The sequence below is a fragment of the Muscardinus avellanarius genome (genome assembly GCF_963383645.1).
Source record: "Muscardinus avellanarius genome assembly, chromosome: 2".
NCBI lineage: Eukaryota > Metazoa > Chordata > Mammalia > Rodentia > Gliridae > Muscardinus > Muscardinus avellanarius.
In genome coordinates, this window is record NC_137787.1 from 57990239 (window position 1) to 58017588 (window position 27350).

At 37.8% G+C, this 27350-nt stretch overlaps 1 protein-coding gene across 7 annotated transcripts in view; it reads right to left on the reverse strand.

Annotated features, from left to right (window-relative positions):
• Positions 1-27350, reverse strand: part of OSBPL6 (oxysterol binding protein like 6) — a gene marked incomplete at both ends in the record, with an annotated part of 83699 nt that overhangs the window by 7371 nt on the left and 48978 nt on the right. For 5 of the 7 annotated variants that reach the window (XM_080690274.1, XM_080690273.1, XM_080690272.1 and 2 more), the window contains 7 exons: positions 3630-3708; positions 5420-5483; positions 6069-6206; positions 6931-7184; positions 7658-7745; positions 15168-15305; positions 16911-17018. In XM_080690274.1, coding sequence (XP_080546400.1) covers positions 3630-3708; positions 5420-5483; positions 6069-6206; positions 6931-7184; positions 7658-7745; positions 15168-15305; positions 16911-17018 — 869 coding nt within the window. Of the gene's footprint in view, positions 1-3629; positions 3709-5419; positions 5484-6068; positions 6207-6930; positions 7185-7657; positions 7746-15167; positions 15306-16910; positions 17019-26713; positions 26738-27350 lie in introns of all 7 variants that reach the window. The other 2 variants (XM_080690269.1, XM_080690275.1) reach the window with 2 other exon arrangements.

Here is a 27350-nt window from a genome sequence, read left to right on the forward strand (position 1 = left end):
AATTTCTGCCAAAGAACAAAATGACATAGCTTTAAATCAAATTAAATTTGCACATTAAATATACTTTGAAATACTGTTTTATTGCAAACAAAATAAAATGCTTATATTTGAATTGGTATAATGTGGGTACAATAGACACTAAAGAAATTTTCTTCATGAGTTTTCAAATATTGGAGATTTATCTCCCTTTCCTTACCTGCCCTTATATCCAAACAACAAGAAATTCTGTTATTAAAATAGAAGCAAAACCAACCAAACAAGAAACAAAGGTAATTAAGCCCATGGCTTCAATGAAAAGTTAATTTAATAAGATTTACATAGCCAGGCGTGGTGGCACACACCTGTGATCCCAGTTCTTGGGAAGCTTAGACAGGAGGCTCGCAGGTTCAAGGCCAGCCTTAAATAAAATAAAATTTTTTTATTTTAAATAAAATAGGGTGGGGGAGTGTAGCTTGAAGGTAGAATTCTCCTTAGTTCAATCCCCAGTACATGCCCCCACAGAAAAATATTTATAAGCTAAAACTACTATATCTTTCATAGCCTCTCAAATACAACCAAAGAAGGACCCCATCATTTTTCTTTTAAAAAAGAACGTTGACTGGGACACGGCAGGTGCCTGGTTTGGGCTGATGAATGGAGGCGGTAAAGAAATTAACAGAAAGATTTGGATCATTTACTAAAGTTCTCATTTGTTTTTGTGAGAGTTCATCCTTTTCTTCCGGGAAGATGGCGACCGAGAAAAGCGGGGCTTAAGAGTCCCGCTAACAACCAATCTCCATTACCACAAAAAGAGCGCCTTTCATAGCCAGAAAACACCATCACCAGAAAAACAAAAAAACCACCAGGCTCCAGAGAGAAAGCGGACTGAGAACAGAGCTCAGGGCCACAGAGGAGACACACGCGCCCGAGGACGCGGCAGCAGCGCCATACTGCCGGCGGCAGTGGCGAACTCAGCGGACGGCTACAGCAAGCCGAGGTGAGCCGATGCGGAAGACCAGGCGGGATCTTTCGGCGCAGACAGCATTTAAAGCTCCCAGTGGCTGAGCTCAGCACACGCTGCAGGGATTCAGAGTGGAAATCAAAACCAGAGAAGAAAAAATACGCCAGCCTCATGGCCGAGGGTGTGGCAGAGGCGCCATATTGCCACCGGCGGCGGCAGCAGCAGTGAATTCACCGAGTCCAGTACAGCTACATCTACGTACTCAAGAACAGTGAGTCAAATTGCGGGCCACAGAGGAGAAATCCCAGTATTGTGCCTCCTGGGACTTGACCCAGTGAGGGAGTGGTGGTGGCAGAGATATCACACCATAGGAGAGCGTGCAACCTGGCACCCCCCATAGTTTAAAGCAGCCTCTATCGACTCCCTGGGTCGGAGACTCTGTGATACAACCCAGTAAAGGAGTAGTGGGGTCTGAGATAATACAGACTCGAGATCCAGAGCACCTTAAGTGAAGCCATAGTGACCCAAGGGAAGAACCAGAGAAGGCACAAACCTCCGAAATCATGGGAAAGAGGAATAACACTGGAGTAATGAATGCCCACAACCCCACAACATCAGAACCTGATAAAACAGAAAATCAGAGATTTCTAGAAGATCAAATCAGGAAAATAACTGTAGAAATAATAGAGGTGCTTCGAAAAGAACTCAGAGAGAGCCAAAAAGAGATAAAGGATGCAATTAATGAAGTAAAGGCCTCAATTCAAAGCACAAACAACCGATTAGACCACATGGAGAACAGAATCTCGCTCTTAGAAGATGATCATTCCAAAAATGAACGCATAGTTTCTAATCTAGAAAAAGATATCCAACAGCAGGAATCTGACATTGAAGAAATATGGGCCCATCTTAAGAGAGCTAACCTAAGAATAATTGGAATAGAGGAGGGAAAAGAAAGTGATACCAAAGGGATCAACAATCTCTTCAAGGAAGTAATAGCAGAAAATTTTCCAAATATAGAGCAAGAGGTTGATACACAGATCCAGGAAACTTATAGAACTCCCTTTAGACAGGATCCGAGAAGAGGATCCCCACGCCATATAATTGTCAAAATGACCAGTGTGGAAGCCAAGCAAAGAATCTTAAAGGCAACAAAAGCAAAGGGCCAAGTGACATTCAGAGGCAAACCAATGAGAATCACTCCAGACTTCTCAAACCAAGTCATGAGAGCCAGAAGGGCTTGGAGTAACATATTCCAAACTCTGAAAGAAAACAACTTCCAGCCAAAAATTTCCTATCCAGCAAAGCTTTCTATCAAATTAGATGGAGAAATAAGAAGCTTCCATGACAAACAGAAACTGAAGGAATTTATGTCTTCAAAACCAGCGCTAGAGAAAATACTCAAAGAGATTAACTACAAAGAAGAAATAGGTAACACTCACCAGAACCAGAGAAACAAGAGTTTCCATCCAACAGACAACTAAGATTGGTTATTTGTGGAGATTCATTATTTATGTTAGTCTTTTACCTATCTCTAAATTGTATTGTTTGCCTTTATTGTTGTTAATTTTTAGGATTTCTAGTTGGAATATTAATATACCTTCAGATATAGCATTTGGAAATATTTTATCCAATTCTATTAGTAACTTTTAACTCTGTTTACATTGTCTTTGGATATACAATATTTTCTTTTATTTTTTAGGGAGTTTGTATATTCTTCTGTTGCCTGTGCCATTGAAATCATATCCAAGAAATCACTGCCAATTTCAATGTTGTGAGGTTTTATGACCCAGATTTTCTCCTAAATGTTTATAGTCTTAAGATTTATATTTAGGTCTTTTATCTAGTTTGAGTTAATACTTGTATGTGGGATTAGGTAAGGGTCCAATTTTATTCTTTTCCATGTAATTATTATTTTTCAACAATATTTAGTTAAAAGATTATTATTTCCACCACCAAATCTTCGTGGAAACCTTGTCAAAAATAACTTGACAATATAGGGAAGAAGTTAGCTCTAGGCTTGTATTTAACTCCAATGGTCTATATATCTGCCTTTAGAACAGTACTACACTGTTTCAATTATTGTAGCTTTATATGGTTTGAAATCAGAAAATATATATCTGCTAGCTTTGTTCTTTTTCAAGATCGTTTTGGGTATCTAGAATTCATATTCCATATTAGGATAGATTTTTTTTCTGAAAAATAAATATATAAATATATGATAGTTTCACCTAAAAAAACAGAAAAAAATATGCTCTGGTAAGAAAGAAAGCAAAAAGAAATATTGAAATGTTATCTTTAAATCATCAAACGCTTGGTATCAGACAAATGAAACTGTTATGTGAGATTATCATTTTTAATTTTGGATAAATTGCTATAATACTAGATGTCAACCACTAAGCCAAGCATGGGAAGGAGGGATGGGGAGAGAATGGGGTGGGGATCGGGTGGGGGCTGACTGGGCGATGTGTGCATGTATGTCTACAAAAGTTTGTATCCCACTATGATGTATGAATATAGTGCACCAATAAAATAAAATTTAAAAAAAAAAAAAGAGAGTTCATCCTTTGTGGCAAAGGTAACAGGCACTTGCGGCATGAAAGGAAACGGCCCTGTGGAATCTTCTAGAGTCTAAAACACTCATTTCTGATTTAGAAAAGAAGAGGCCAAAAGAGAGAGGAGAGCCACTTACTTTGGAAGCATGACATTCAGAGTTCCAACTGGCAGGATTTCCATTGACTTCCCCCAAAACTTGTTTTTCCATCTGATATCTAAATGACATAGAAGACAAAATGTGGATATATATTCCATAGCGAGTCATTTGATCTGTAAAAACAAACTTACATATTGTGCTTTACAAAGCATTTTTTGTAATTACAATTTGTTCTAGATTATGGATTAAATAAGTACCTGAAGATGGCCCAATGTTAAAATGTTAACTATAATCCCTCCCCCAAATCTACTATAGTGCCTTCTCCATAATCATGCTCCATATTTGTTTTTAACTAGCAAAACTGGGAGAAGCCTGGAATAAGATATGCATGTATGCATGTATGTGTGCATATTCACATGCACATATAAACACGTACTCTATATCGCCTTATGTCGAGAGAGTAATTCATGCTAAGTTTTAGCTAAATGGTAAAAATAGTTAACATATAAATCAAGCCTGAGATGTATGTAAAAATAATTGCAGTTTAGGAATGCCACCACCTGGAAGAATTATATGACTTGGGAGACACATAAAAAAAGAAATCAGAGATACAAATTTATTTATGAAAAAGTAGGATTAACTTAATGACATGCCCCTCCTCTGGTTGTTTAATACAGCCCGAGTGAGGCCCAGAGCATTCTCACACATGGCCTCTTATTCCAACCAGGGAGGCCTGCATCTACCTGGCATTTGTGATAACCAGCTGGAACCATTTTGATGAACTAAGTAAGGTTAGTGCTGGCACCACAAAATTTCTCATGCTGCAACATTCTAAAAGAACAATGGGCACTAGTAAGTAACTTCAAACCACTGAGCCCAAGTGAGTTGAAGGCCACACATTCCTGCAGTGTTTATACAATCAACCTTTGGTATACATGAAGAGACTGGCCCCATCACACCTGCAGATATCAAAATCTGAGGATGCTCAACTCCCTCATATAAAAATGACAAAGTATTTACATATTACTCATGTACATGTTCCCATATACTTTAAATTATCTTTAGCTTACTTATAATATGTAATATAATGTAAATGCTATGTAAGTAATTGTTACACTGTATTGATTAAGTAGGGAATAAAGAAAAGAAAAAATGCTGTACATGTTCAGTACCTATATATTTTTTTCTGAATATTTTCTGAGGTTGGTTGAATCTATAGATGTGGAACCCATGGATATGGTAGCTGTGTATCTAAAATCACAGATGATATATCAAAGTCAATCACTAAGCCAAGCATGGGAAGGAGGGATGGGGAGAAAATAGGATGAAGATTGGGTATGGGCTAAATGGATGATGTGTGCATGTATGTCTCCGCAAGTCTTTTATCCCATTAAGATGTATGACTACAGTGCACCAATAAAAAAATAAAAAAATAAGGTCACAAATGATATACAATAGAGCCTTCATTCAGTATTGAAATCTCTGCAGACCCCAAGAGACAAGGCCACGCACATCACCTCCACATTATAGATGCAGGCAATGAGGCCCACTGAGGTAAAGTGATGGCTTCAAGCTGGTAGAGTGAGCAGAGACTTGCTCTTCAGTGCATGGGCTTTACTTCCCCAATAAGCCATCTCATATCCTATATGACACAGTTTCACCTTTAAACCAAGAAGTTTGATTTCTCAAACTAAGCTCCACGCCAATTACTCGAATCATCTGAGTTCCAAAGGTAGAAAATCTAAACTGAATACAATGTTCCTTTAGAAGCTAGAAGTTTATTTCATAAGCTTATAAATTTGACTTGAAATTACAACTGAAATACAAACCTTGCCAAAACACAAAATTCTTTGACTCACAGTGACAGGCAGAAATGGGTGGATGATGGCTAACCTGGTAATTAAAACAGAAAAGAAGGTGATAAGCACAGGTTAAAATCTTCATCAATGGCCCTATAGAGGAGCAATTAAGGTGACCAATTAGAGGGGATGGGATGGGGGAGGATGGAATCTCTTTAAAACTCATGAGGTATGTAAACAAATGTATCATCACCAATCAAGCATGCAATCGAGAGAGAGGGGGAGGGAATGGGATGGGGATTAGATAAGGGCTAATTGGATGATGTGTGCTTGTATATCCTCACAAGTCTTGTATTCCAATGTGATGTATGATTACAATGCACTATATATATATATATATATATATATAAATAAAATCTTCATCAATGATTTTTTTATAATGTAAAATGATCTCCTCCCCCATGAAAACTACAATTCATCCATTTTTATTAGTGAATTACTCTCAAAACATTTAAGTTAATCTTTAACTTTTAAGACTTAATGCTTAAACATAGGGAACTTAAACACACTTGGAGGGCGTAAGGATGCAGATAAGTGAGTTTTCTGTTAACTGGTATCATAGTCCAACGCAAATGGATAGTTATCAAAAAGCTGTTTTCATCACCAACACCTCACTTACTTGTTCTGAGAAAAATCGGAATCCCTTGTCTTCTCGAATGCATTCATAAGTCTCCCCCAGGACTGGGTTGAATGGCTTACTTCCTGCTCTGAAATAGGTGGAGCAATATCCTGAAACTGCAAATGCAGCAACGAGAACCTGTTAAAATATTCAAGAAAGGAAAATAATATAGGAGCAAGTACTGCCAGGTTTGCTCATTCCTATTCCTTGAGATTTTCCACATCCCATTTGATGCTGATTTATTTTCTATTATTTGCACAGACCCTCATCCATACACGGGGAGAATAAGTTAAAATGAGGTTACACTCCTTCCACGGGGACCAGCAGGCCATTGAAGACCAGTGCTTTTCATTCTTATGTCTACCTGATTTCATCAGTACAACAGAGTTCAAAGGTTCTGAAATGGAGTTATATTGCATACATAATTGTAACATAACATACATGAGGCTTGTGGGTGCTGGCGCCTGTCAGAGGACAGGACAAGTTTCCTGGAGACATATGGTAGAAAGGGCAAGAAAGGTACCAACAGCAAGTTACTTTCCAGAACTAAGTTCCTAGACAGATGGGCTGTTTTGGCATTCAGGAAAAGATGATAAATCGAGACCTGGCGTACTTTCAACTTCTAAGGCGAATGATACCTTTTCATTCTAACTTAAGGGATACTCTAGACCATAGATACATTGCAAAATGTTTATCTTCCAGTAATGGTAGCTAGACCTAGTTAGCCCCGCTTGGTTATGCAAACACACCAATTCCTGTCTTACTTATGCAGGAAAAATGTTATGCGTGTTATGCAAAACCCACATGTATCATTGTAATGGCTTAGCCAAGGTCCCTAAGGTCCTGCCCTGCCGGTTATTACCATGCGCTCATACGGATCGTCGGTCTCTGAAGCCTTGTCTAGCAGCTCGCTGTACTCAATCTCCTCACAGAGATGCTGCAGAGTGTTGAGTGGCTCGTTGAGCTCCACCGGCATGGAGACTTTTGACAGATCTTTACCAATGTTGTTTCTCAAGATATTCCACAGGTTAATGTTACTGGTGTCTGGGCAGGGAGCAGGCAGGCAGGTGCGACGGCCATTTCGAAAGGCGCCTCCTGTAAGCTCCCCATTCAGGACTGGAAGAAGGAGATTTATAAAATTATGAAGGGAAATGAATCCTTAAAATAATTCTGAATATGATACATTTCTTGAGTCTTCATCATATTGTCTCAAGAAAAAATGGAGTTATTTTTATGTAAGGTTGTGAAGAAATGCATAAAACATCAGAGGATAGTTTTTTTTTTTTTAAACAAAATGTTAAATATACTTAGGTATTCTTTAAGAAAAGATGAGTCAAATAAAATTACATTTAATAAAACAAAGATCTAAACTTTGGGTATGAGCAAGATTTAAAACTTTTTCACTTAACCGTAGACTTAACAGACTATGCAACCATTTACCTCAACAGATAATGCAAAATACAATATATGGAATAATCTGTTGAAAAGAACAACTAGGGAGGGGAAGAGAAGAACGACTATTCCTTGGTTCCCCAGAGTTGCAATTTGGCATGTAGACAGAAAAACCTGGAAGCTCAAATGATACGTACTTTGCCGAGAAATATTGTCCGCCACGCTCGTGTTGTCTTCAGATATATTATCGCTCACATCACTGATGTAAGACTCATCATCTGAAGCCTAATGAAGAGAAAGACACAAAAAAGTCAAAATTCTGGTTCTGATTCTTGTCTCGAAAGTTCAGATAATACAATGATTATGAAGAAAGACATATTGCTCAAGTGAAAAGCAGAGGTTATAGTGGGACATGCATTTGGCACTTGTGGAATGAACACTTGAGGGTCTGCCACTAGCCAGGGCTTAAGATTGATAGAACGGACCCCTTGTCTTAAGTAGCTCCTTGTCTTGTTTGGGGCAGGAAGCTGGGCGAGGCCAGTATATAACCAGATATAGTTGCGTACAGTAAGAATGTACCGATAGCAAGGCTTGTGACTCCATTTAGAGGACTCAGGAGACGCTGCCGAGGGGAAATCACTGAGCTGGGTGGCAGGTGGAGAAGAAACAGGGAGAATGTGCAAAGGCAAAGATTATGAGAGAAACATTTGTTGTAGGAATACTAAGAAGTTGAGAGAAGTTGTGACAGAGGATGGGAGAAAAAGAAGAGGGTTTCATGCCAACGCAAAGGCTCATGTACAAGTGTATGGGGTATTAAAAACCATCAAAAATGCCAGGGAATGCTAAAGTCCAACTTGGTTTCCAGGGGGATCCTTGGCAGCTTTCCATAGGGAGGCTGGATGATGGGATGCTGTGCAGATCCAGCTGGGAAACACTGCTGACTTAGAACCAGGTTGCTGCAGTGAGGCTGAGAGAGATCAAGAACTGAGCCTCTCGTTTCAGGAGGAAAGCACAAGCAGGGAACTGAAGTGAAACCACAATGAACATAAACATGACACTAAGGAGCAACATACACACTAGGGGAGTTAGCGCCGGTAAAAGAGAGGACCTTAACAGGGATGAGAAAATTAAGATGTTTACTAGACAGAAAACTGTTAGTACTTATTTGCTGTCTTCAAAGTAGAAATAGTGCTTTTTGTACATATAAAACATAAAAATAAATAATCTAGCCAGGCATGGTGGTACATGCCTGTAATCCTAGTATTTGATATGGGAGATAGTAAGATCAGAGGTTCGAGTCTAGCCTCAGCAACTTAGTGAGACCCTCACGTAAGACCCTCTTTCAATATTAAAAAAAATTAAAAGGGAGGGGCTTGAAGTGTGGCCTGGAGGTAAAATATCCCTGGGTTCAATCCTCAGTACCAAAACCCCAAACAAACAAAAATAAATTTTACTGTAAAATATAGAAATTATATGAGGGCAAACAGACGAATATGAGAATTACTCATAATCCTATCACCTAAGGAAACTACTTCTAATATTGGAGTGGGTATTATCCCCTACTTTCTAAATGCCTATATAAACACATTGACACATCTATCTATAGCTACTAAAAAAAGGAGATCGGTTTTCATAATGTTCCGAATACATTTCCATTATAGTGAGTATAACTCTTCATCTTTATTTGGAAAGGCAGAATACTTCATTATATATTTATAAAATAAATATTATGGCAATATGTGCAGGTATTACTACAAAGCTTCCTAACTTATGTCAGGAGAAGGAAGAGAGAGTGGGGTGGAACGTGGAGGAAAATACACAAAGAGCTGTGTGCAAGAATGTTTTTTTTTAAACATACCAAACCTCACTATGATGTATAATTGCACTGTAATAATAAGATCATTTGACCAAAATTAAACATTCACTTCTATACAAATTGAAATTGAGTTTATATTACTTTTTTTACTTTAATGATATATTACTAATTAAAATCTTTCATTACCAATTTTTTTTTAAAAAGAATTAAACCAGTATTTAGTTGGTTATCAGCTTTTTACTGTTGCAAACAATAGTTGCTGGACATCTTTGTAAATATATTCTTTGTGAATCTTTCTGGTGATTTTATTCTAGCTGGGCATGATGGAGCATGTCTGTAATCCCAGTAGTTAGGAGGCTGAAATCGGAGGACACACACACACACACACACACACACACACACACACACCCTAATTATTTCATTAAACATTTTATTTCCCTATTCTAAGCTAGATCAAATGGGTCATTCTCAGGCTTTAGTCACATATTGTGAAACTGCTCACCTGAAAGATTTTATTTTGTTCTCTCCAGTGAAGATGAAAATATCCATTTCTCTACATCTGTGTAAATAGTACACATTATCATTTTTGTAACTATCTACCTCATATACATAAAAGATCTCTTTAATGTTTGAATTTCATCTATTGTGATGAAATTCACAAGATAATCAATTGGATTTCTTTCACACATTTTTCTATCTTTATATACATTGCCTGTTTTCCTGGCTTGCGAGTTATTTATTTATTTTGACGTGGACAGAGGTTTATTTAGGAAAGTAGGAAATATACATTCAAGGGAGAATGTGGGCCATCTTAAAAGGGAGCGAGCGTGACCCTTTGGGAGTACAGGACTCTTCTTTTATAGGGGACTTTTGTGAAGGGTGGGCAGGAGGTATGTGAGGATGACCTCAGTCCTGTAGTCACAAGGTGATTTAGGTGTTCTTGGTCCTGATCTGCAATTTATTTATTGATTTTTTTGGTGGTACTTGGGTTCCTGGAAACCCTTCCACCTCCGGGCTACACGCTTGGACCTGTTTTATACGTTTTATTTGAAAACAGGGTCTCTAAAGCCAGTACGGCTGGCTTCAAACCTGCGCAATCCTCCTGTCTTCGCCTCCCATGCGTGAGGATTATAAGCGTGCGCCACCATGCCCGGCTGATTAATAGTTTTTATTTTTGCACACATAATAAATCTTTAAAGATGGAAAGTTGCTAATAAGGTATTTTTCTGGTTAGCATTTCCTGTTACACTTGGTTCCTACAGTTCCCATTGGCTGTGAGAGACCATTAGGCTTACGAAAGCTAAGCTCTTTACTTTGGCTGAGAAAAAAGCAAATCAAATTGTTCCAGTCACTTTCTCTGAAAAAATCTAGTCACATTCAATTATGTTTGAGGGGACACAAGCCTACTTGAATCAAACTCATAATGCATGCATGTTTATTGTTTGAATGTTAAGAAAACACATATTTATTATACAAAGAACTATAAAGAGTTTTCTATTCTTCAATTTCTGATCTATTACAAAAATGATCCAATATCACTGGTGTAAAACAATTCCATTATGACAGTGGGCCCCAAGTAAGATATACACGTGTTGTGTGCACGCATGCATCATGCAATAACCAAGTCTGGGCTATCTTGCCATGACTCCCTCTAGTGTGGTACATAAAAAAGTCTGTCTTCTCCCTCTTGGTCAAAAAATACTGGAGCCGCTGGGCGTGGTGGCGCACGCTTGTAATCCCCGCGCTTGTAGGTCTGGGAGTGTAGCCCGGAGGAAGGAGGGCTTCCAAGAACCCCAGTACCACCAAAAAAAAAAAAAAAAAAATACTGGAGCTAAGTATTTTTCTTTATGAACTTTGGGATTCAGAAGAGTTCAGGAAATATCTTTAACAAGTTTTAAAGCAAAGGCAAGGTAGGTAGATCATTCTGGAAGCAAGGAGACCATCCCCCCCCCACACACACACACAAGGGGCTGAGTGTTAAGTAAAGTACACTGGTAGGCAACACAAAGAAGATTGTTTTCTCATTCATCGAAAATGTCGATATAAAACAGCTAAAGCCTGGATACTCCTCAGAACAATGGTAATTGTGCTAGAAGCTCTCCTTCCTCTATTCAGTCAGCAAATATTTATTGGGCACCCTCTCTGGACTCAGCAGAAGTGTCACAGAGTTGGAGACACAGTGGGAAGTCTCGCCTTCATGAAACTTATATTCTGGATGGGGAGACACACAGTGAATGAGTGAAATACAGGAAACCCGTATTATGTTAGAGAGTGATAAGTGTGAAGGAAGAAAAATAAGGATGGAAGAGATATCAAAAAGTCTAGAAGAGAGGAGGAAATGGCAGCTTCAGGTTGTAGACAGGTCAGCCTGAAGGTGACTTTTGGGTAAGGAACTAAAATGAGTGTGTATGTTTGGGGGTGGGTTGGGGCAGGGAGCTGAATGTACATATCTTTGGGAGAGGTACTCTAATCAGGACAAATGGCAAGTGCAAGGGGCTAGTCTCCACTGAAAGCTGTGGTGCAGACATGCAACGTGTGTACACCCTGAAGCTGTTGTTGGGATTCACACACGAATGTGCGGGCCTACAAAGTCTGTTAGTGTGAAGACTCTAGGAGCCTTCTAGGGTGCCCTAATCACAAGGAAACTTAGAGACCAGGGCAGGTGGGCTTGCCCCATAACCAGGCCCTAGTTAAAGGGAAGGAGCAACTCTGAGAACATCATGGTAACTATCACTTGAATTTATCTTCTGGTTTAGCCCCTTCAAATTCTATGTGTGTATTTTACTAGAGACTGAACCCGGAGGCATTCTACCTCCAAGATACATCAACAGATTTATTTTACTTTTGTTCTGAAACAGGGTCTTGCTTGGACACTGAAAATCTCACTAAGTAATGCGATTCTCTTGTATCAGCCTCCCAAGTACTGGGATTACAGTTATATGCCACCACACCTGGCCTCTTCAAAGTCTTAACACTGAACATTGCTATAAAGGGAGAAGATTTAAGTAAAAGCAGTTGCTTTGAAAACTTGTAAAATACAAGACACAAGAAATAGGTTCACAGTTCAGTTCATTCCAGGTAAGTTGTTGAAAAAAATTGCCCTCTTTGCACCAGCAAAGGAAACAAGGTATCTTTAGCAAATCTACAACACAGGAATCACTCCTTTGACGGCCAGAAAGCTCCAAAAGAATGGAAATAGCACAAGGTTGCACCTGAAAGCAGGATCAGATTATAAGGGTCATCGTGTGATGGCTAAGTAGTGAGGTTGTAATCCTGAGGACACCGGGGAATAGGAACATGATCAGATTTGCCTTCTAGGAATGTTAATCAGGATGCACAGTGGAAAAATGCAATGGAGGGGATACGAAACGCAAAAAAGTCAGATATGGGGTGGTTGGGTAATCTAGGTGGTGAGAAGATGGGTTGAACTGGAGTAGTGGCAGTGAAGTTGCAAGGAAATGTGTGATCTGACGGTATCTACATGATGGAAGCTACAGATACTGGCAAGTGGGTCCATACAAGTAAGAGAAAAGAAGGAGTAAAAAAAGGTGCCCAGTGTCCAAGTACCTGAGGGGAGTACCTGGGTAGAAGAGCCTTAGTTGAATGAAGAGTGTGCATGGTACTTTTATTCCTTTGGAGACGTGGTATGTGTGAAAGGGATTTTGGTGATAATTTGTTTGGACATGTTAAATGAGCCCAGAGAAGGCAATGTCTAACTGATAGTTGTTACGTGGGTCCTGAGTTGACTCTGTCCCTCTCCAGTCCTGCTCTGTCCTTGTGTGCTAGACCTGTCTATCAAAATACTTGACACATAACCCCGTGATAGCTCAGCATCATGGCACCTCACGCTGAATGTATCTGCCCTTTACCTCCTCATCCGTCTCTCTGCCACTAGGCTCATTCTGCCCTCTGGGAGTAGCACCATCATCTTGCTTGGACTCGTGTAATAATCTCCTTCATATCCTTCATTTCTCTATCCCTAGTGTTTGAAGAGATATCTGAAATCTAGTTGAGTGTCAGAACTTGGGAACAGGGAAATAAGCATGACCTCAGAGATAAGCTCTAAAGTCACTGGATGATGGGTCCAAACTCAGATAATGTGCAGTTAAGTACCTCTGTAAACTGGTTGAAAAAGGAAGGAGATTAGCCGGGCGTGGTGGCGCAGGCTTGTAATCCCCCGCGCTTGGGAGGCAGAGACAGGAGGATCACGCAGGTTCAAAGCCAGCCTTGCTGGTTTAAGAGACCCTGTTTCCAAATAAATATATACAAAAAATAGGTCTGGGAGTGTAACCTGGAGGTAGAAGGGTTTCCAGGAACCCCAGTACCACTAAAAAAATAAAAAATAGGATGGAGATTGGTCAGCAATGGGAGTTCAGAAGTTAGAGTCAGAAAAGAAATTTCAGGTAGTATGTCTCCAGTACAGTGGTCTCTAGGGGTGGGGACACAAATCCTTGTCAATGTGGCAGCAATGTGGTGTCAATATCCCTACAAAGGGAGAAAGCACAGGGCTATCACATCCTGGTCTCCCTACCTTCAGTTCATTTGACTCACTGTTCCTCAACAGGCAGCCTCCTGACTATAATTAGTTTTGCCATAAGGATTTGCCTAGGGAAAGAGGCAGTAATAGCAAGCATGATGATCTTTTCATTTGATAGTATATAATACCATTACCTATAACTAAACTAGTTCTCTGCATCATAAATGGGAGTCTCTCTGAACCTGTTAATGTGTGCCTGGGGATCTGAGAAATAACTGCTAACAGATTTAGCACTGGACACAAGAATTCTATTTTACATTTCCCCCATTCTCAATGCGATATGTGTTTATTATTTCTTTCTCCTTTCCCATTTTATTTTTGTTCATAAAATCACTGTAATTCCAAATGTTCAAAAACATTCTACTATTGTCAGAATATTTCTTTCTCACCTATTTCCATGCATATGTAAGTAACATTTAGCAACTATTTTATTTTGTAAAAATTATGTGTGAAAGAATTTTGGCTGCTTCCCCTATGCAAACAAAACAAAATAAATATATCAAAGCATATTTGAGTAAATTTGTATATTTGAGTAAATTTGTATAACAGAATTAGTTTCTGCAATCTGACCAAGAGAGGTTCCCTGTTTCCAGAAATTCCCAAGGTGCATGAAAATGAGCAGCAATCCAATAAAACTTTTGTGGTGGCCAATGGCTAGCTTTCCAGAACCCTGATTACTCAGCTAGACATTACCCTTGCTAGTCATTATCATTCTAAGCTCAAATTCATGTCACTGGTAAAGATATAGTGTATGTATGGTGTCCCTGTGTGTGTATAAATGATGATTTTTTTATTCTCCCATTATTTCTACATTTTTCTTTTTTGCAGTACCAGGGATGGAACCCAGGGGCATTCTACCTACGAGCTACACCCCCAGCCCTATTTTTTATTCTTTGTTTTAAAACAGGGTCTCACTGAGTTGCACAGGGCCTCACTAAGTAGCTGAGGCTGTCTGCGAACCATGATCCTCCTGTCTCAGCCTCCTGAATGCTGGGATCACAAGCGTGCGCCACCACACCTGGCTATTTCTATATTTAATAGTCACCTTCTATAAAGACCTCTGTCATCAACGACTTGGTTACCCTGAGATACATATGGTAGGAGAAAGTTAGAATAAATGTTTTTTTCCCTTTATTCATTAAACATAAGGGAAATAAGGTGATGCTCAGAAGTGCTGCTAATGCTCAGTAAATGGGAACCAATATAGTTGCATGCTTGTGGCTCTGCTGAAAGATGGGGATTTTATCAGAATGGTATAAACAAACTAACACAGTGCTAAAGTTCCATGGTCTGCTTTAATTAACTCAAACTCATAGGTCCATGTATTTGAGACTGTTGCTCCCAGGATCCTTACCTCATTTTCCGATGAGCTTGCAGAAAGGAGCACCTCTTGAGCATCGAAGAACTCAGATACAGACTCCGACATGGAGAGGCGGCTCTCATTGGCTACTTGCTGTGACAGGGGGAGACTCACGTGGATTTGCTCACTGGCCTACAGAAAAGAGAACATTCTGTGGGCTTATTTTTCCCCTGTTTGGAATAGCTCTTCCTTTAAGTTGGCCAGATTTCTAGAGAATTACACAGTGAGTAAAAAGATTGGTGACCACAAGTAATTTTCACTTGTACTACGTGAGTTGCCTTTCAGTATATCTAAAGACTCCAAAAGGCATAGTTGAAAGGTGGTAGCACCATGGCTTGGTATTAAATCTATGCTCATGGAATGTAACAAGGTAAATCCCTATTAACCTGAATTGGCTGCACAGATGAGTTCACTGTCTCGTTGTTAGGAATATCATTACTAGTCATATTCTAACCAGTATACTAAACTTTGAGAAATATTTTTACAAATTATTAGAAACATCCTAAGAAAACAATGTATCAGACTAATTTTTGAGACAGAACATATAAAAATCATTTTCCAATTGAACATGAATTTTAAACAATGAATTGTGACCAGAGTGTTGAATATTACTTCAAATTGTATTTTTTATTCACTAAGTGGTAAATAATTGTTTTCAATGAAGCCATTTAAGTTTTAGTCAGAAAAATATAAAAATATACATACTTATGTTCTAAAGCACATTAGGTTGAAAAAAAGATTAAAATTGAGGATTATTAAATAATTTTGGAATGATAAGTTGTAGAAATACTTCTAAATTCTGGGCAGTTAAATGAGTATAAATGTTGTCAGAAATCTGAGTCTTTGGAGGTCAAAGAACATGGAGTGGAAAACTTAAGTCAAAGATAAACTGTCTTGGGATAATATTTCCTAGTTAGATGGTAGAACTCTTACACCTGTATATTTCTAACAAAACATAAGCTTTTGGTACAAATATGACCTTAGTTAGGATTCTCATCTTGCTATATGTATCTCTGTGTATAAAGAACTAGTGTAACTGTTGAAAAGTGTGCATTCTCATGGCTATAAAGTATGAATTTAATAAAAGGTCATACACAGAATTACACACTTAAGTTTAGCCCAAATTCTAAATGTTTTCCAATTCTATTACCATTTCCTCAAACTGAAAAATGAAATACTAATAGCACCTACCTTGAAGAGTTGTTGGAAATGTCAAAGAAGACAACACATGCAAAGTGTTCAGCACACTACCCAGTAAACAATTAACTTTGGCTTGCCACCTGTCAGCTACAAATTATCATCACTATCATCAGTAATAGCTGTAACAGTGACATTAATATTATCTTAGCAATATCAGGGGACTTCTGTCTTTAGATAGCTCTTTCAAAACAAACCTTGAGAAAACTTTTATTTCACAACTTCTCATCTAAAAATGTTCTCTCTCCCAACATTTCCTTGGCCATTCTAATGATTATGAACACTTTAAATAAAGAATGAGACAGACACAAGACATTAATAAGCCAGGGTAGATATATAAATTAAATATTTGGTGACATCAGGTGAACTCAGGAATAAATAAAAATAAACAAGAATAAATGATGCCAAGCTCATACACAGCCTTTACTCCAAAGAACACTGAACTCTCATCAAAACAATAACTATGAAAATAACAAAAATACACAGTTAATTTACATGGTATGAAATAGGTCTTCTACATTTATTAAAATTGAGTCTTACCTCATCTGGGCTAGGAATAATATTTACACTGACAACCTGATCACAAATAATAGACTCCGAATGTATTCTGTTCAATCGGCTCCTCAGTTCAGCATTCTGGTTGAGTGCCTTAAAATAACAAAAACTGTACTTGTAATTTCAAATTAATAAGCAAGCATAAGACAGAAAAAATACACAGGTACAACTAAGACAACACAGTCTGTGATGTTATTAGCTCTAATTTTTGGGATCATCATGAACCAGATCCTTTTGGTTCAGAATTAAGATATTAATTTTTTGTAATAGAAGATCACTGTTAGTGAGTTGAAAGATTTAATGTTTTTAATAAAACTGATTTATGGGTATTTATCTTTCTTACAGTCAGGTCCACTACAAACTCAGTCTACCACCACATATACATTACTTTTTGCAGCCTCAATCCTTCTCTCTTTTCTTTCCTCCCTCCCTTTCTTCCTTCCTTTCTGTTTCTAAAGGTGTGGAGTCACTTCAAACCAGATAGTTATCTTAAAAATTATATGAAAATAGAATGAAGATTAGACTTTATAGAATTATATTGTAACCTGGTTAAAGAAAATAGTTGTATTTTTATTTTCCAGGAATATTAAATGAATGAGTATGGCAGTGAAGGAGAACTAACTTTAGTGTAGACCAAAAGGCATCTTCACTGGCCAGTGTAGACACTGACAACCATAATAAAGAATATAGCACCAGTAGTAAACCAACTCCAAGTTAGCTACATCATGCTACTTTCAATATGCTGTACATTAGCATCAGCAAAACACCACTTGCTACAACAGTTTGGTACATACAGCAGCTGCATTTATTTGAGAGCAGAACAGCCTTACACAAGCATGGCCTCTTGACAAGGACCCTGTGGACAAAAGTACCTTGACCTCTCTGGGAATGCACATAAACCGATACGTGGGAATATGCTCCATTTAGATAACAGAGATGTGGCTCAACTGGAATTATATCACTCCTCAAGTATAACCCCTGTACAAGGGCAAGGTCCAGTGAAAACATGGACAATTACTTTCCTTCCCATTACAGGCAATTAGAAGAAGGAGGTGGATATTTTAGAGTAGAGGGTAGATGTTAGGGTTTCCTAAGGAAGTCATCGGGCCCAGAGAATGGGCATTCTGCTTCATTCAGTGGATACAGTGAACCAAAACTTGTACAAATGTCATGTCATAGTTATAACTCTCTACAGTTCAAAACACCCAAAGTAAACACCAAGAAGCTAAGTTTTCTGCCTGCACAGAGCAAAGCATACTCCAGGAGTCTGGAACAAAACTGCCCCTTTTTTCCTCCCTCTATCCTGGCTCCCCATTTCTCTTCTTTCAGCCCAGTTTTTGCTTTTTGAAGAAAGAATGGTTCACTCATAGTGTTTGTCATTCATTTAAAGCTTTCAGAACCAGTTTGTAAAATATATCAAATAACACACCTGATCTGGTGTGTCAAGTGTTGATGGATACAGATCCAATAGCTATTATGTTTGGAAATAGAAGGAAATATATCCCTGGTTATCTGAGAAAGCAGGGATGTGTTAGAAAAAAAGGTGATTATATTCTTAGTAAATAAACTTTGTGCCTTAATGGAAGAGTCCTAATATGTTTTCATCTTGCAGAACTGCTCAGGATCATTTTTTCTTAGAGAAAAATATCAAATACTCAGAATTTGGGAAAAATACTGTGTTAATCTTCCCCTTCATGACTACTAAAGATATACATATTTGTTCTTTTATTATTTCTCTGCCTACAAGTTTATGCAAAGTCATCTTAGTTATTGAAATATTTGGAACAAGATATATTTTGCCTCCATGTAAGTGGGAGGAAATGGTAAAGTGTTTACTGGGTTTAATTGCAGAATCAGTCTTGACCTGAGGGTTTTACACAAACCTCAACTAATGGTTCCCCCAAAGTAACTGCACCTTCTGTTGTCACTGGAACAATGTTAATAAAACAACCCCACAAACTCTCAAGGGCAAGGATAAGTAATGCTTTTCTTCAGAAGGAGAATATAAAACATGTGTTTCCCATTTATAAGGTAAGTTGTGGAACTGTTTGCTCTGTGTATTTAAAATATTAAATTCTCACTTAAACTCTCACCTTATTCATTAAATGTGATCCTGTCGACGGGCATGTGTGAAGGGCACACAAGGTAACTTCTAGCCATTAATATCAATAGAGAGTAAGACATTTTTTTTAAATCTGAAAATAATTTTTTATCTTGGATGTAATGTGAGAAATAAAAAATCTCAGTTTTGGAATCAAAAGACAAGTTTTTTTTTTTTTATTTCAAGGTGATCTGGTCTTGGTAATTAGCCCTTGTTGGACTTCCATTTCTTTCCTTTTCATTTTTGGGACAGGGTCTCATTAAATTGCTGGCCTCAAACTCACAATTCTCCTTCCTCAGCCTACTGAGTAGGTGGCATTACAGGCCTGTACCACCATAAGCCTGAGTTTCTTCAGGTGAAAAATGAGTCAGCTGTATTGAATAACCTGTAAAGCCCATTTCCAATTTGATTGGAATGCTACGTCAGAATCTTGGACAGTACTTCTTGGTTATCATTGTGAAGAATAAATACCATCCCAGGATAGTAAAAAAAACAACTCAGTTTTTTTCTTGTTATAGTTAACAAGAATATTCTTTACTCCCAAGGGCTGATCCTAAGTATTTGGCTCTCTAAAAGAAAAATAACAGAACTGCTTTTTCATTATATACAAAGTTTACTGACATTAATTGGAATGGTTTGGAGAGAATTTTTTGTTGCCTATGTCCTTAATTAATTCTAATATTACTGAAACCCTGTTCTTTCCTCATCTGGGTGGCAAACTATTTTCATGGGAGTAAAAGAGAAAAATGTTCATTAAAGCATTTCTTATTGAGATGAAAAAAATTATGACTTTTAATCCTTAATTTTTTAGATTTTAATTTTCTCAAACTTCCAAAGTAAATTTTAAAATTATTACTAACATTTAAAATCAAGGATCTGTTATCATTTACCACTACTGGAAAAGAATAATAATTCATTGATAAAATACTGATACTGTGCTAAATGCAAAACAAAGTTTGGTTTTGTTTTTCAATATACATTGCAATGCACTTTACTAAATCTTATTTTACTCATATTCATAGCTGAGACAAACATAGAAAACTTAATCCTATGTTTATTACTTCAAACAGATGTTACACACGGGAAATTCAAAGCTAAGTGCAGCAGCAGAAAAAAGTTGCTGTCACATATCTCAAAAAGCATGGAATTAAATAACTCCAACTCCGGCAATGGCAGGGCTGTGGTGTAAGCCGAGGAGCCAGCATGCCACAGCTCGCTTCTGCATGTCTTACCAGGGCTGCTCCTTTTGCCTTGATCATACAGACTGTTTTTGGTGTTTGCTGCAGCCAAATGCGATGAGCTTTGGGGCACAGTATTTTCCAGTAGTGCTTCAGGCCCCATTTAGTATTTCCCTCCCGGAAATTCAACTATTTTTCCTCTAATAATATCATGAGAATCTTGGGAATACTGAAGAATACAGGTACCATAAGGGAAATGATGCTATATGAATAGCATCACCAGATAGTTACCACGAAAGAGCCCAAAAGATGGCGGCTAGCGAAGGATTGTGCCCAGGAGAGTGAACAGTGGCAAAGCAAGGGAAAAGGAGGCAGATCAACAGCTACTGGTGCCAGCCAATGAGCAGGGAAAGCTGTGGAGACCTGTCAGTAGCTGCATAGCTCTCCTAAAGGCAACACAGGACTTCCCTAACAGGAAACCAGGAACCATGCCTAGTGTCTTCACTAAGCAGGTTTTACACATTTTCTCTCTACTTACCTGATGAGCTTAAATTGCACTAAGAACCCCAGAAAGCATGCTCATGTCCCCATGCATCAAGTCCCTCATACACATTCAAGTCTAGTACATCCAAGAAACATTCAATTCTTTCTCAATCTATAAAAGAAGTTACCATTTTGAAGTCTGGAGCCAGAATCAATTACCTAAATCCCTAACTTCTTTAGCTACTAACGTTGGCAGACAATGGGTGGGAATTTACCTGAGTGGGTTAGATAATGGCATATACATTATACTAAGTAGAATTGTGAGTTCTGGGAAGGAAACATGGCTGCCTGATCTGGGAAGGAAACATAGCTGCCTGATGGCTAAAGAAGGATTTGAAACACATGACACGTTGTTATCGTCATAAAATCAAACCCTCTGGATAAAAGAAAAACTGGTTCAAAAGAAGTGAGAAAGTTAATGCAGAAACTGTCAGAGCTGGAGCTGTCAAAAACTAGATTTAGTTTTTCAACTAAAACTATTTTTATATTTAGAAAATGCAAACGAATGTAGACAAGTATTTTTAAAAATTCATTATTTTACTACCCAACTGTTGGTAGTTTGGTCTATTTCTTTCTAGTTTTTTTCTTCTGTGTTTTTTCATATTGTTTACTGGGTACATAGTTACACCCTGTATCTGCCCCTTATTCTTTGCATAAAAGCATTTGTTTTATGTTGCAAACTCTTAATTAATATAATTTTGATAGTTGCATAATAAATGATTTCTCATTATTAGGTACTTGTGTAGTTACTAATTTTATAAGAATAAATAATTCTGCCACTAAAATTTATGTGCATAATTATTTTCTATATTCAGCATGATAGTCCCATTAGTAAGGATCAACAGGGTCAATGGAGAAAAACATTTTAAGGCTTTTAAAATATTGCTAAATTATGTATTAAATGAAAACAATTTTATGCTGATGGATAGCTGAAAAAGTAAAGGATTCTATGAAAAATGTCTTCATATACAACCAATTTGGCCAAGTTCCAAGGAACTCTGGAATTCAAAGACAAACAGATACACTTGGAATTTTTATTCCATCACAGAATATTTATTTTGAGTATGTGAAATGTTGTGAACAAAAGGATGACAGACTACAATTGGGATTTTGAATTACACTATGTGTCCTAAGCCAATTTTTTTTGCTTACATTCGCATACATACCATATTTCACAGATTCTAAAATGTACATTTCCTCCCACCTGAGTACCACTGAAGCACTGTGTCAGTTCAATTGACAGTAATGGTTTTCTCTTTCTCAGTAGTACACAAAATAATGGCGCATCTAGAAATTCATGGCATATTGATTCAATGAACTATAGTAATTCTAGTTAGAATAAATGGATCATATTCTGTTGCTCACATTTATATGGACCCAATTCCCACTCTATTCAGCACAAGCTGTGCACAAATTCTGGAGCCAGAAACAAAACTAGGAAGAGTGATGGAATGTAATATACTGAAGATGGATTTGAGTAGAGTTGAATATTTTATTATTATGGTAATAGAGAATGCCAAAGTTACCTTACTCTTATTATAAACTATTTTATTTTGTTGTTTGGGGTACTATATAAAACAGGACATGAAATTATAGCTGATGTGAAATAAGGTCATATATAAGCGGGGGATGCCATCTTAAATGTCTTTGTATAAGCTTAGTTTAATATTAATGCTGTCTCTCTAGAATGAAGGTTAATTTAAATTTCATGGGGATAAAATAACAGGTGTATGCATGTATTTGTGCACATAAAGATCAGGAAAGTAATTTAACTTTAGAAAAGAAAGTCATTTGACTGTTCAGCCTGGCAATTGTTACCTGATCAAGGCAGATAAAAGTTTATGCTGAGCATATAGTAAAGAAAGCTAAGTCTATGCATTTTATAATTTTATATGCTATGTACCCTCTAAAAGAATGATGGAATTTGCTTTGTTGCTATATGTACTTAAAACCATCTCGGAAAAGCAGCATTTTAATCATTAGATATATATCAAATAAAACTTTTGTTAAATAAAAAACTTATAAATTCATATAGAAGAAGAAGAAGAATAAGAAGAAGAAGAAGAACAACAACAACAAAACAGAATAGCCAAAGCAATTCTGAGAAATAAGAACCTTGCTAGAGGCATCACTATACCTGATTTAAAATTATACTACAGAGGTATAGTAAAAAATAGCTTGGTATTGATATAAAAACAGATTTAGAATAGAAGATAAAGAGGAAAAGTCTTCATTCTTATAGCCAGTTGATTTTTGACAAAGGTGTCAAAAATATATGTTGGAGAAGAAACTTCAGCCAAACAAAGGAAGCAGTCAAGAGTCTACAGAGCCTACAGAATGTGAGAAAATCTTTCCTAGCTACTCTCCTTGTAGAGGACTAAGATCTAGATTACAAAAGAACTAAAAAACTTAACACCAAACCCACAAATAACCCAATCAGAAATGGGCAAGTAAACGGAACAGACACTTTTCAATAGAAATAATCAAGTATATGAAAAAAAATGTTTAGCATAATTAGCAATCAGGGAAATGCCAATCAAAACTCTACTGAGATTTTATCTAACTCCAGTAAGAGTGACAATCATAACAAACACAAATAATTAATGCTAGCAAGGATGTGGGGAAATAGAAATACTTGTATCATTGACAGAATTGTAAACTAGTACAACCACTATGGAGATTAGTATGGATGTTACTTGAAAGTCTTGGATGGGAACCACCATATGACCCAGCTATATCACTCCTTTGGTATCTTTCCAAAAGAATTAAAGTTAGAACACCAAAGTGATAGATGCATACCTATGATTATAGCAGCACAATTCACAATAGCCAAATTATGGAACCAACTTAGGTGTCTCATCAACAGATGAATCAATTAAAAAATGTGGTGTATATACACACAATGAAGTTTTACTCGGCCATAAAAATGATCAAAATTATGTCATTTTCAGGAAAATGGATGAAACTAGAGAATGTTATACTAAGTGAGGTCAGCCAGTCTCAGAAAGTCAAGGGTTATATGTTTTCTCTCATATGTGGAAGTTAGAAAAAAGGAAATAAAAGGGACTTCAGAAAAAAGGAGAGAAAATAGTGGAACAGGATCGAGGGAGAGAGAAATAAAGAGAAAAGAAGGAGGTTTGAGAAAGGCATTAGACCAAATGCTGTTATATTCATATACGAAGAAGGAGGAGGTAGCAAAACTGGGTGTGGAGGGAGACACATCAAAAGATGTGTGACTATATGAATGCATCACTTTGAATCTTACTATGATGTATAATTATAATATTCCAATAAAATTATTTTAAAAATAAATAATTATAGTCTTTCTATTTCCTTCCCTCTCTAGAAGGAGAACTGGTCATAAGGAAGATAGCTGGGGCTTTATCTCATGACATTTGAATATGGACAAAGATGTCTTTAGGCTACCTAAACCCACACTACAATGTGAATTTATGCTAACATATACAAATATACTAAGAGCATAGATAATTGTTTCAATATCTGCAAGCTATTTAATGTTTGTTTGAAATTTTTTTTTTCTTTTGGTGCTGGGGATCCAACCCAGGGCCTCGCACATGTTGGGTAAGTTATCTGTTACCAAGTCACATACCTCCGTCCAATTTGTTCAAACTTAAGTGTCATATTAAAGGAGAGAATGAAAGAGGAATTGGCTAACTAAGATGGCTGTATTAGCTGTTCCCCACCTTCAATATGTCTTTCTCTGCTGGCTCTTTCCCTTCACAACGCAAGCAAACTGTAGTGACAGCCATATTTCAGGGTTGACATTCTTCAGTCAAGGTATAATTTGCTGCTAAACCTGAATCTGTTAACCTTTTCTTCTTGAGGCTGTCAAAACTCCACCCTTGATCTCAATGGTCCTAAAGTTTTTGGTTTCTTCCCTGGGTCTCCATCAAAGGATCCTCCTTCTTAATCTTTCTTTAAAATATTAATGTTCTCTCTTTTTTGTGTGTGTGGGTCTGGGGATGGAACCCAGAGGCATTTGACCTCTGAGCTATATCCCCTGCCCGATTTTTTATTCTTTATTTTGAAACAGGGTCTCACTGAGTTGCAAAGGGCCTCACTAAGTAGCTGAGGCTGTTCGTAAACTGCCATCCTCCGGTCTCAGCCTCCCAAATGCTGGGATTACAAGCATGCGCCACCACGCCCAGCTTTAAAATATTAATGTTCTTGACGGCAACACCAGTGCCATCAAACCTCTGATTCTTACTGAAGACAACTAGTCCACACCTGTAACTTCAATGACCCTCCAGGGTATCTGCATTTTTCTCTTTGTCTCCTAGGCTCTAGATTTGTATATTCAGTTCCTGCTGGATGTCACATAGACACCTTCGTCTCCACAAAATCACTCATTATATACCTCTGATAAACCAGTTTTTCTTATATCTGTCTCTCTTGGGGGAAAGAACTATCATATATCCAGTTATCCAGGTAAAAACTTAGACACAACTCTGTCTTTGTTGCCCTCTCTAACAAGTTCATCTGCCAGGTGTACTGATTCTCCTCCTCAGTGCCTCAGAAAACATTTCCTTCTCTTCAAATGCTAGTATCTCCTTAGTTGAGAAATATTATCTCAGGTATCATAAAATATTCTCAAAATTTTTTGGATAATAAAAGCCTGCCCAACTAGTTCTATCCCAATTCTACTACCTTCACACCGTTACCAGACTTTCTAATATGCAGAAAAATGTGGTGATATTTATCATTTCTGGATTATCATTTACCAGTGAAGATTTGTGTGTGTGTATATGTGTTACTGGGGATTTAACCCAGGGTCACTCTACCACTGAGCTGCACTAGCAGCTGCCTCTTTTTTTAAATTTTAAAACAGGATCTTGCTAAGTTGCTGAGGCTGTCCTTGAACCTACCTTGTGATTTTCCTGTCTCAGTCTCTCAAATTCTGGGGTTACAGGGATGCGCCATGATACCTAGTTAGTTGACTTGTGATACTTCCAAAATAATGATTTGGAAGATCATCTTTGTCAACTGAGTGTTCAACAGATACATGGTATAAAAGTTCAGGGAGAACCTTTAAAGTGCTTTTTTTTTTTTTTTTAATCACCAGGGATAAACCCAGGGGCACTCTATAACTGAGCTATACTCCCAAACCCTTTTTGAACTTGTGATCCCTTGGTCCTCCTGTCTTGGCCTGCAGAGTCATTGAGATTACAAGTATGCACACTGTGCTCATCGTGTGTGTGTGTGTGTGTGTGTGTGTGTGTGTGTGTGTGTGTGTGTGTGGTACTGGGGAAAGGTACCCTTCTCGGGCTACACTCCCAGACCTATTTTATATTTTATTTGGAAACAGGATCTCTTAAGCCAGTGAAGCTGACTTTGAACCTGCGTGATCCTCTTGTCTCCACCTCCCAAGCATCAGGGATTACAAGCATGCGCCACCATGCCCAGCCTTTTGTTCTTTACTTTGAAACAGGGTCTCACTAAGTTGCAGAGGGCCTCACTAAGTAGCTGAGGCTGTCTGCAAACCATGACCCTCCAGTCTCGCCTCCCGAATGCTGGGATTACAAGCATGTGCCACCACACTCAGGTCTCTTTAGCCAGCGAGGCTGGCTTCGAATCTGCGCAATCCTCCTGTCTCCGCCTCCCAAGCGTGAGGATTACAAGCGTGCGCCACCACGCCCGGCATGTGCTCATCTCTTAAGTGTTCTAATGAATAAAGCCGGCTGTAGCCTAGCAGAGCAGGTGCTGTGGAAATGTGCATGCTCCCGGGACCCTGGTTAGCACCTGATGGGGAGGCCCCTCTGCTGACAGTGTTTCATGGTGAATTCAGGGAGTGTGGCCTGGAGCAGCACCCCATAATATGAAATTCAACATTGAAAGTACACTGAGAGTTCAGGTACATAAAGCATGTTGATGCAGTTTCCATCTAGTTGCTGGAGACTCAGGGGAGATACTCAAGCAGGCTCTGACCCACATGGAGAACCACTTACCCAGGGTTTGCTTGCTCCTTCACTCTGATCCAACGCACCAGCAAGTGGACAATATTTTATATAAACATGGAGTTCTCACACAAAATCACATAAAAACACTGAATTCTCAAAGGAATGAAAATAAGTGGATTTATGAACTGACTGAAGAAAATATTTACTTCAGAGGACATGTTTAGTATAAAAAGGCATAAACATAGCTTTAAAAGATTTGTGTTAGAAATCTCAACTTAGATATACACAGGAATTTGGTTGGTTTTAATAGCACCAACTATATAATACATACTGAAGTATAAAAGTCTAGTTTCAGGGAGAATATCTCCGGAAGAAAATCCCAAGAGTGAAAATCAGGGAAAAAAAATGAGTTCATAGTAATTGGCAATTTTACACAGATTAAAACCTAAGTGGGAAAAACTAAGTGGGAAATATCTTGTAGATTTTATTCTATTTACTATTGGACTAAATATACTCTAAAACATACTTGGGATGTGTAAATCATGGATAAATATCTGGTTCACTTTTTAAAACCAGGGTCTGCCTTATAAATGACCTTAGGCATGAAACACTCCATTAGTCAAAATAACCAGTATATACACGCCAGCAAGTTTTGCTTATTTTCACTCTTACCTTGACATTTATG